General features: G+C 37.8%; 1 protein-coding gene across 5 annotated transcripts in view; it reads right to left on the bottom strand.

Annotated features, from left to right (window-relative positions):
- Positions 1–12170, bottom strand: part of MARCHF1 (membrane associated ring-CH-type finger 1) — a 258484-nt gene that overhangs the window by 150092 nt on the left and 96222 nt on the right. The window contains exons 1-2 of one of the 5 annotated variants that reach the window (XM_056323103.1): positions 5274–5450; positions 4809–5017 (exon numbers count right to left, since the gene is read on the bottom strand). The exons of the other annotated variants lie outside the window; for them this stretch is intronic. Coding sequence (XP_056179078.1) covers positions 4809–4907 — 99 coding nt within the window. The 5' untranslated portion in view covers positions 4908–5017; positions 5274–5450. Of the gene's footprint in view, positions 1–4808; positions 5018–5273; positions 5451–12170 lie in introns of those variants that run through there. 5 annotated transcript variants of the gene reach the window in all.

Here is a 12170-nt window from a genome sequence, read left to right as displayed (position 1 = left end):
ATTCCAATTGCATTTTTACAGGTACAAACTGTACAGCAAAACCACCAGGTTCAAGTCAAATCCAACATACTTTCTCCATAAATATCAAAGTATTTCCCTGATAGCATTTAAAGCCTCAAAAGTTGGGGATCCCTTGCTGTCTCGCTGCCTTTGAGATGGCAGAACATGAAAACACTGCTGAAGAACAGAGGTGCAGTTTCTTTCACAGCACAGAATTGTGCAGTATGCACAACTGAATTTCATGCCCAAGTATGATAAACATTGGGGTGAGGATCTGATGGGGAAAGAGAAAGACGTTTAAGGAGGTAGGTTCAAAAACTAATGTAGCAGCATTTATTTTTTTATGTGTTGGAGAAAAAAGAAAGCTCTTTGCATCTTATTACATTCTGCAAAGTTCTATGGCAGAAATGAAGATTCAGCATCACCTCTGCCAGAACAAAACATACTAAGACTATAGAAATGTAGAGGCATAATGAGGCAGTTATGAACAAAGAATCAAAACTGAAAATAAAGCAACAATAACTTGGCAAATTCATTACTTGTTAAAAGTAACTACAGAGTATCAAGTTTTGTAACATCTTCAGGATATTGGGTTGGGTTTTGGGTCAACAGACATGGCTCATCACTGTAACTCCCATATGAATGTGTCCAATTTTTTATTTTATTACAGTTCCAAAGGCCTTTTTTTCTTTTCCTTTCATGAGAGTTCCTGCAAGGTAACCGAATAAAGATTGACTCCTATCTGTCACTGCCTTCCTTATTAAGAGATCTTGCACTCTGAAATGATTACATTCAGATAAACAGACCTAATTTTTGCTTCTCACGGACGAGAGTTCATTATGCTAATCCTTTTAAAATCAGCATACAAATTTTCCAGTACCACTTTCTGAAAAATAATGGTTAAGCTGAAAAGGTACGGTGTCTACAAATTTAGTTTGGCAGCAGGGAGCATCTTCTCTGCCATATCACAACATTTATTGCTGGCTTTTATAAACTTTCTTCTCCCACTCTGTGTATACAACATTCAAGTTTAGATTTCCACAGTAGTCACGGCAGTTTGTTGAATGACCCTTGCAAACTCTAGGTTAGTGTTAGTATTTTTGTTAAGCTTCACTCACTTGCTCTGTCAGATTTTCTCTACTTTATGAAAATTTATTTCTCTACTTAACTCACTTGAGAACAATAATCCATGTTCATACACAAGGCAATGTGAACAGAGGCTTCCTTATGAACTGCACAGCATATGTTCATAAATAAAAAATAAAATTATCAGCCAGAGCAGGCAACTTATAACCATATTCTTCAGTATTCATATAAGTTTCTTTAGCCTTTATGTTCACAGTACAGAAAATCAACCATAAGTCCAGCATAACTATTTAAGTATGATATATTAATGTGGCACTGGTCTCAAGGCACTGAAGTCTATATTTTCAAAAAGTTAACAGGTTTAGAATGCTGATGACATAATTTGATTTTTAGGTTAATTGACTTTGAACAACAGTTCTATTAACAGACTTCTCTGAAAACAGACACCCAGGTGTTTTTCTCCATCAGAGAAACATAATTACACATTTCACTGTAAAGTCACTATTTTTCTCAAGTATTAAAGAAAGCTGAACTGACTACTGAGTATCAAAAAAAGTCCACATCATGTGATAAATATACCCTATACTCTGTAATTTGGTCTTCGTTTCTGCAACCATCTTTTTCCAATGACATTACTAAAAGAGTAAGACAGACAGCTTGTTGACATAAATGTTTGGGCAAAACAAGTAGCATTAATGATTGTTAAGCCTTCCTAAAATCAGTGAAACAAACAAGTGGAGGATTATACCTGCATATGGAAATGTAGCGCAGAGCTGCTGCAACAGGTTATACAACACCTAAGCATTTTCATTGCCTTGTCATGGAAAAAACCTACCCTTGTCTTTAGACTACACTCAGAGAGGCTCTATAGTTAAATTTGATACAAAATCCATCGTTAGCTAGAACTTCTTCTAACTGTTGAGGCAAATCACCCAAAAATTACAGGAGTAGACTGCACTAAAATTTTTGCACCCACAAAGGATACTGCACAGAAAGTCTGCCAATAGCCAATGTTATCATGCCTCTACTGCTAATACTGGGTCAGATATCCATTATGGGCACCTGTGGCTCATAATTAATACTGCACTTAATATTTTTAAAAATATTCCAATATCTGGCAATCTTCCTTAAGCATGCAGACACGTATTAAAACCTTCAGAGAAAGCATGTCTATGAGCATCTATAATCACAACAAAGCATTACAGAATGAGTTGCATCATGAATTACATGCAACTGAGGTTCTTAAGTCAGCCAGATTTACATAATTCACTGTAAAGTTGCAAATAGCTCACTGCAGTGAGCTCTGCAATTAGATGAATTCTTCACAAATTTGCATGCTGTTGTAAGGACATTGTATACAATTCTCTAGCAATAACAGAATCTGGCATACTATCCTAACAGTTGTTATCGTGACCTCTCAGACATTTCATTTTTTCATGTGTTCCTGAACCTGAACCAGCTTGATGCTCTCACTGCTGTAGGAAGCCCATTTAACTACTTGATGTAGCTTTCACCTCAAAATGCCTGCTCGTGGAAAGGCAGAGGCAGCAGGTATTTGCAAACACAGTATCAGTGGATACCATGAACCCTGAAGCCCCTCACCAACACAGACAGAAACACTGAGCATGAGCAAGGAAGTTTCCCTTTCTGTAGGAATCATGGGGATAGACGACCATCAACATAAGCCTGAGCAACCTCTGTCTGGACAATAAAAAGGCTGGTTCACTAATCCTACATTACACCCAGAAAAGAAACTTGAGCATCATCATAATTCAGATAAGCTGTAGATATTATCTCAAAAACATCAGTCTTTACCACTCAATCTACAATCTCTATCAATTGTATCAGGGAGTTCTTACGCTGTACAGATCACAGCCGTAAGCCTTAGGGGATGAGCAGATCTCTGAGCAGGATGATTAGGCTCTGCCCAGCAAGGAGCAGTTCCGCAAACACATTTCAATGCACAGCCTGTAGTTGTAAGTTTGGTTGGGAGTTTTGTGGGGTTGGCTTGAGGTGGTTTTTGGTGTTGGTTTTTTTTTTTTTTTAAATATTCAATTTAGAAAAGAACTTTCATTAACTTATCCCAGCCATTTTGCTCATTTCTGCTATATAACTTCCCCAACTTTCAAGAAAAGGCTTTGTGTTCTGAGATACTGGAGTCTGGCTGGAAAATGACACAACCTAGCCCTCATCAGAAAAAAACATAGAAAAGTGCATGAGACTATTCTTACAATTCAGAAGCTCCACACCTTCCCCACTCCTAAATTAACTACCACACTTATATGATCCCTGTGTGAATGTTTCGTGTGTTCTTCAGTTAATTCTAATGACCAAATTAAAACAAGAATGCCAGAGAGCAATTTTAAGCTAATTAACATGATATATACTTCTGCTTTTCACATCTTGAGTCTTAATTCAAAGAACTTTTTCCACCTGAAGCTTCATCTTTAACCAATCAATGGAAGAATAAAAACAAACCAAAGCAAAAGTTTTCCATTTCAGAACACAAATCTCTAGAGGTTATGAGCTCTGATGACAGTAAGCAACTGGAGACTACTTCCAGAGAAGGACGCTGCTTATACATAGGTGCTCAAACAAAAACCAGAATAATCACATTCAGTGAACTTGTCAAAACCAAATATTGATCAAAAAAAGGTATTTTAAAAATTAAGTAAGGCCTGTAAGCTTACCAATACTTTTCTACAATCAACAGATATGAGCATTGATCATCTATTGAACTTAAATTTTCTGAAAACTATGTCAGACAAACCACAAAAAGAAAGTTAAAACACTACTTTTTTTCAGGGATGCAGTTTGTCACACAATCTCTTAGATATTACTTAAAAGACATCATGTTTGTTTTCTCAATGGTTCCTTATTTTCCATATAGCAAAAGGGAAAGAAACACACAGATACACTAAACATCTGTAAAAAGTACATGTCTATAGTATGTACATTTACTGCTACATCTATAAGCAGACTACTTATGTTTTGGGATGGGAAGGGATGCTTTTTTTTTCACTGTTGCACAATGCATAATTCATCTATACACAGCAAAAGAGATTCCTATAAAAATACCATTAAAATTGCACAGATTTTCTGTACTTTCTGTTCCAACAATTAATATAGTTAACCCACAGTTTCTTCTTAACTGGAAAACAAGAGGATACAATATTTACTGCTGGAACAACACTTCTGTATGTTTATGAATCAAAGAACGTTGGTCAACGGATAAAACTGACACTGACACCTTTTATATTATAAGTAGTTACAGAGGTGATGCCTATATTTGCTATGAATAACACAGGCATATTAGAAAGTCAGACTTTAGCATGATATTTTTGTTGTTTTTACAGGAAGATAGGGATCTTATTAAAACTACTTTTTCATCCAACCTATTATACAAAAACTGCTCTTTGACAGCTTATAAGGAACACTGACTGTCTGTACTAGCAGGCTGCACACATTGAAATAAATACATTAAACCCCCTTAACATGGTGTGCAACTCCCCCCCCTCCTTTTTTTTTTTTCTCCTCCAGATATGCTCTTTTTTTCTGTAACGCTGAGATTTTATCACCTGAGCTTGCTTCAGTGTGCTAAAGCATGCTGCACCCGTGTGTACTGTCACGCTACGGCGCGCTGCGTCCTGCTGAGCAGTCAAACCCACCGGCTACCAAAGGCACACTCGTCCTGCTGTAGCAAATTGAAACCTTCCTCTTACCTCGACTTCCTTGCTCTTCTCTTTGTTTCTGCCCACGGAACTTCTCCCATTGCTGGCAGTCTCCCGTGCTGGAACTACAGAAATCTGTTGGAGGGGCATTTTTACAGTGCTGCAGGTTGCCAATACCTGTTTGGATGCCTTATATCTTCACTCCCCCTGAGTAGCCCACCTGTATAATTGTTCATATCCTTGCTTTGCCAAGCTCAGCTCTAAATGAAAAGGGGAAAATATTATTTGAGAAACTGTGTAGCATACGCCAGGGTCTTCCATCAGAATAAAAAGTAAAGCAGAGCAAATCACAAATACAAATGAGAAACAGCAAACAAAGAAGTAAGGCACAAAAATCCCGGGAGTTTCACACGCTTTGAGTGATGATTTGCTGCTCCTCTGCTGTGTCCCTGGAGCACCCCCTTGCCCCACTATCCCCCAGAAACATGGTGGGAGACAATTCAGTTTCTGGGTTACCTAATAACTGTCGTGGAAACCAAGGAAACCCAGGTCTCGCAGGCCCTTATTAGCAATCGCGTCTCTCTAATGGCACAGGCTCCCACATTTGCAGCAGCTGCCACTTCTGCTTTTGTTTCCCATCTGATTCCACAGGAGTCCACTAAGCACCCAGAGACACCGCCTCGTGCTGACTAGGTAAAGCAGCATAAGGCTGAAAAGCTTAGTGTCCTATTTTGGAGCCAAAATCTCCTCCTTTAAAAGCACGGGTAGCTTGCTGTGTCCTTCATGCGTCTACAATAATCTGCTTAGGTCAAAGGATCTGCCTTGAAGTGAAGAGCTGCGGTGAGCAAATGAGGTGTAAAAAGGAAGACAAGACTGGGAGGGATTGCAAATGTGCCTTTCTGAGGTTGATAGTAAAAAAGTTAACCCTTTGCTGCACTCATCTTTTCCCGAGACATCACCAGAAGCAAGCTCAGCAGGACAAGCCAAAGGCAGACACACACGTGTCCTTACAGTAGTCACACACACTCTGAAAATGTCACAAACGTGAGCTTCTTCTACCCAACAGCTCCTTTCCTCTCCGTTACAAGCAGAAACATGCCCAGGAAAACTGTTTTATCACCTCCCTTCCCCTTAAAATGCAAAACAATAGAAGAACGTCTCAGATGCTGTATTACAAAAACTAATATGAAGAAAGGAAACCCTTAACACTTGCGCCTCTTTAAAATTTGTATTATTCTTGATAACTATGAAGAATGCAACCACAACTGATTTTGATTAAAGTCAGTAAAGAAATAATTAGATCAGAAGTCAAATTCTTAACATGGTGTAAACGATACAGGGATTAAAGTAGGGAAAAAAAAGCCCAAAACAGAGCAAACACCAACAATGTTTTAATATGTTGCCAATCACAAAAAAAAAAAAAAAGTATTACCCAGGCCTTGAAATAAATCATCTTCATTTCTAGCTGTACACAGTTGCAATTGGATTTCTAAGATGAAATAATGGCATTATATAAAGCCTAGCTTTTCTTATAAAGCCATGTGGGGAGGGTTTAACATACTGTTGATTCACTGCTCCACTACTTTAGTTACCATTTCCCCGTCTGAGTTAACAGCTTACAAAAGTCTAGCCATGATAAACTGGGGCCAGGTTCACACTGCCATCCCAGTTTTACATCATTGGGTTTATCAAATGCACTAATAATATGTACTAGGTGTTTACATATGCTGCAAGACAAATGTGTGTACGTCTGCACGTTATTATCTTTTACATATATATAAAACCAAAGTCCAGAAATAGATTTACGAAGAATTAAATTGTCTATCACCATCTACACAGTGCTTTTACACATTTTTAGATGTATTTTACATGTTTATTCCATCTTTACTCTCTGGTATTTCAAAATTGGTTTGACTATAAGTTTAAACAGTTTCCAATGTACACAGGGAGATTTTTCTGAATTTTTAATATAAATCAGGGAAAAAATCCAAGCTCCCGCTTACCAAGACAGTTGTAATAAAAAAATTTATTCTAGTGGTGTTCAGACAAGAACTGTTGTACACCAGACTGGTGAAGTTTAACCATTAATCTTAAACTATACTATAATGTAAATTCCTTTTTAGTTTAACAGAAAGTTTTAAAGCTACAGACTTTTCTTTTCCTTCCTCTGAGGAAGAACTGGATTATGACTCCCTAAACCTGGCTCTGCTTTCTCATGATAATCTCCTACCTCTCTGATGAAAACACTGACAGAAAACTAGGGAGTTTTAGATATTAAAATGGAGCTTTTCTATACTGTGTGTCTCCGTGTCTAGTTAAGCTTAAGAAAGTCAATCTGCCTTTTGATACTGTGCCAATAATTCTGCATCTGAACTTGAGATTCAAGTCACAGACTTCTAAATTAACCAGTAATCTCTTTAATCCCATCTATGTCTGTCTTAGTTAGACAGCATAAAGACATTATAGGGTGTGATGTGCTTAATTCTTTTTAAAATGATGAAGTCTTGTGGCCCATCCCCCCCCACCACCACCTTGAACCTATCCCATTAAGAAGCATATAACAAAAAACACTACTCCAAAGCAAGGGGTATACTTTACCATCAGGTAAATCCATGCTCGCATTCTGCTTAACTGTTTCACTAATTACAGTTCTTCACCACATGGAGACTTCAAATTAACATACAACTGCCCTCACTGTACATGGGCTGAGCGTGGCTCTTCCCAGCCCGAATGCCATAACAAGTCACAAAGCAATCAAGCCTCATACTGCTATACGGAGAAATACGGAGAGTGACACTGCTTCGTGGCTAAGACAACTGTTGGAAGATGCAGGACATACGCAAAAGAACACCATAAAAGTCAGTGGCAGAGGTGGGGTTGGGATGATTCTTCTGTCCCACACTTCAGTTTAGACTTCCTTCTTTGCTTTTTTCAATTGTACTATACAGAATTCTAAAACTAAAGCTTTTGCATAGGTGTTAATACACCTATGATCTCAGAACAGCACATCAGTGCCTGTCTTGGAGAAGCAACAGAAGTATTGATTTCAATTTACGATGTGGTTTTAACTCGAGAGTCCCAGAGTACCTCAAAGTTGTAAATCAGAGATTTTTATTTATATAGATATATATTTATATGTGTGTATATATATATCTATATATATACACACACACAAACACACCTTTCTCAGAGAATAGGGTGACTTCCACTCATTCTCTGTGGTGATCAGTTTGGGATATTCTATATAAACAACACTAATTTTGGCAAATATCCCACCCAAACAGTCATAACTTCGGTGGCATGCCTTACCCGAAGAACAGCATGACAGCTGCGCAGTGAAGTATGGAGCTGCTGTGCAAAGCAGATAGATGGGGTTTCAGCCTCCAGGGTGTGACAGTAACAGAAGAGAATTGGTGACCTGAACCAGGTGAAAATGTTGTTTCTCTCAGAAGAGAGCTATGTGTTGGGTGGGCCATTAGTAACTGAGTTAAGTTACAGAAATAAAATCCCAGTTCTTTAAGCAAGCAACTACAGAAGAGAGAAGTACCCTCCGTTTGGCTTACCGTTTGAAACCCTACTAATCCCAATTCAGAGAAGCCAAGGGATCCAATTTAATTTTTAGTCATCCAACACTCTCCTTACAGTATGTACTTTATGAACAGTACCAGTCAGCTCTTGGTGCCCATGAAGGAAATAAAGACAAAAGCAACCATGTTTCTGGCATTTCACAACGCAGGTCTGCTCCCTAGCTGTGGACTACACCGGGTGTTTCTGCTTTAGCCTCCAACACATGCAGCCTCTTCATCTATTCCCTCCACCCATGGCTCCGAGGGTACTACGTCCCCTCTCACACCCAGGACACATACATTCACTGTGCAAACATCCCTGGAAGCATTTCCGTAAGAATCGGACAACAAAAAGGGATCAGAATTCTAACCTTACATACACACACAATGTTGCAGGGTTTTCTTTTTAATTTAATAAGGAGCACATTGCCTTCTCACCATACCCATTTACATAAGCCTGCTGCACTGAAGTAAGAAGAGAATCTGGTCAGCTCTGGTTAATGATTCAACATGGTGATGTAAGCAACAATGAGACAATGATAAACAGCGATACAACCCCTTCTGTAACACAATCACCAAGAAACAATGTACCAGTGTACTGCCAGTTTACTGCCAGCTTTATCTATAATCACTCTGCAATCTTGCCATCACTTACAGAACGCCAAATCTTTGCAAGAGTCTTGAATTGAAGAAAGCTTAAGTCTCTCTGCATAAATAACACTTTCTTATATCAAGAACAGGTAATTTTAATTCTTTTTTACTCAACATAAAATGGTCTTTAGGTAAGATGTACTGTAGCCATGATATGGTCTTTAAGGCAAAAGCTATATTGAATTAAAAAAAATACATAGATTGTGGACGTGAAATGCTTAGATGTTGGTAGTTTGGACTCCACATTATTTGCCAATTTGGCTATGAATGCACAATGTAGGAAAAAGTAAAGACCTATAGCCTGTTGTCCCAAGATCTAAGAATGAGTTTCGCTGTCCTCAAAATTAATACAGCAAAGTTGCATACACTGTATATATTACACTCCCTTTACTATCTAACTGGGGAGATTCTACACCCTCATAACTGTTTTCAGACCTGTTAACGTGCTTTCTATATACACTACAGACATCTTACCTCACCTCTAGTCTACACCTCTGGTGTCCTCAAGAGTCACTTTATATATTACCTTCAGCATCTATATTACCTTCATTTCCTTAATAAGAAATCAATGAAAAATAAGTATAACACTACCACCTCAATTTTACTTAAGAACAAAACAAGGTTTTATTAAAACAGGTTGGACTGGATAATACTCCATTACTGCACTCAGATGCACAGTCCTAGATATATCCCTGCTGTATAAAGTACAAAGCCTTCTGTAAAGCAAAACTTCTACAAATTATACACTCCATTTCCCTCTGATATTAACAAGTGCATCAAAGCAATTGAGCCTTTCACCTCTGACCTGCACTGATGACAAAATTACAAAAGGCTAAAGCATGTAACAACTGCAAACACTAATAAGGGATCTTGTCAGGAGGCAGATTTCAAAAGAATTTATAGGTAAGTCCTAAACAAAAGAATCCTGCTTACGATTTTAAATGAAATTTTGCTGTCAGGCTATCAAAACTGTATCAACACATAGCTAAAAATTAAGGCTAAATACCAGTATGTATTCAGAGGCCTTTGTTCATTTACACATACATATACACAGACACACATATTTAAACTTCCAATAACACCCTTTAAACACAAGGTTTCCCATTTCTGCAGATATTTCAGAATAAAGCAACGTCCACATCGACAATCAGTATAAAATTTGGTATGTTATACTAAGAAAGGAGCTCACTTTCACCCACAAATAATCAATGTGGGTTTCTTTCCCTTAAAATAGTAGTTACTCTTTTACATAAAGTTTTGCGAGGAAAAAAGAACACAAATCTGACCGATATTAGCAAATTTAATGCAGGCTACTTGTAACTTTCAGCCTCTTATAGTCACACCTTAGGTACAGAGAAGCACGTCTGATCCCTACAGGAGCTGTAGAAGTGGATACTGGTCCTTAGATAATGATCAGCTGGGATGAAGTACAGTCACTTTAACTAACTGAAGCTTCTAACACCTAAATTAAAAATGCAGCTAGCAGTTGTCTAACGCAGAGCAAGCAAGACTGATGCAAACCAATCCCTTGGGCTTCAATAGCATCCTCAAGTTACAGGACACTAGAACCAAATGAAATTTTTAGCTAAATGAAAACTCCTTTATATTTTCTACCATTCCCTACAGTTTAAAAAAAAAATAAAAAATGTTTACACTTACTGCAGTACAAAGTTAGTCATGGAATTTGAGCAAATATGAAAGATATCTTTAGCCAAATACAAATATTTCAAAGCAGCATGGACTGCTTCCAGATATCTTTTCCTCTGAAGGGGAAAACCTGTTGCTCTCTGCTATTTGGACCAGTAGTCTTAAATCCTGTCCTGCACTGTGAGCTGGCTTCAAATGGAGGAGCCTCAGGAATGCAACTTTTAGGCAGAACTCCTGTGCAAGTCAGTCTTCACCAAAAGCAAAATTTAAAATTTGTTTAAAAGAGGCAAATAGAATTTGCCTTCTTCAAAAATCAGAACAAGTAGCTGTGAGATATCATACTGGAAGTCACTTTTGAAATGCTATATGGTGTCGATATACACTTAAATGTAGCCACTGTGTTATAAGAACCTCTGGGGGGGGGGGGGGTCATAGCTTTCCCCTTTTACCCACCTTTAGCTTCATAATCAACTGAAGTGCTGAGAAGTACCACGTAATATAATATGAATATAGGTGTTTTAAAGGTATTAAGGAAGTAATCAATTAAAAAATTCAAATTAATGTCTTTGGATATTTTTTCTATTTTGCCATTCACAGGTTATTGCACATTATTACATATCATTTCATCGACAGCACATTACTAAGCAAGCACGAGTCTACTTTTTCTTCCATGGAGGATCTAAAATAGAACTCAGTGCAAACATGGAAGAACCTACTTGCCACTTGCACATTCTGTGCAGATACACTGCTTAAGCATTTTTAGAACACCTAAAAAACCAAGGTCATGGAAGGGTACAAGTCAAAAAATTAAAAATTAATAGCTGAGACTGAATTAAAATATGCCTGGTATATCAAATAAAAGGTTACCTAGCTGAAACAGATTTGATGAAAGTGAGATATAAAATGACAGAACAATGATAAATGAGATAAAGTATGGCCTCAGGCTGTTAAAACCAATTGTCTTTGTTATCTCCTAAATAGCAGAATTAAAACAACTGATTTCCACTGTTAAACACAAAATCTTTCATGGATGCCTCCAATACAGTATTTCCACCAAGTTTATTTTATCTAAATTAAACCAAGCATACTATTCACTTATCACACTACAGTCTCCCCCATGAAACAGGGAACAAAGGAAGATTTGCAAAGTTCTACAAACTACCAGTAGCCTGAGCAGCCCACCACTCTCACAAGTCAGAATGACAGTTTGCAATTTTTCTTGAAATGTAGCTATATCTAATAAAAAATACAGAGAAAGTCAACGACAAATTTATATGCAGAATCGGCAGACTATGTAACCAAGTTACACTACAAAAGAAATGAAATTATGCAGTCAAAACATCCACTCAAGAAACTACTATGCAGTGATACAGCTACTCACTACACAGACAGGGATCCTACTATGTTTATTCTGATGGGCAGTAGCCAAGTTCTAAGTGGTCCTATCACCTCGCCAGTTCAGGTAGTTCTGCATTCATGATGAACACTAACCTCTCAACCATTCTCTGCTTACAAACATTGCTGACCGTCAGCAATATAAAGGTGGTAT

Source organism: Falco biarmicus, chromosome 1 (genome assembly GCF_023638135.1).
Source record: "Falco biarmicus isolate bFalBia1 chromosome 1, bFalBia1.pri, whole genome shotgun sequence".
Lineage (NCBI taxonomy): Eukaryota > Metazoa > Chordata > Aves > Falconiformes > Falconidae > Falco > Falco biarmicus.
Note: the sequence above shows the minus strand (reverse complement) of the source record. Positions and strands in the feature narration are given on the sequence as shown.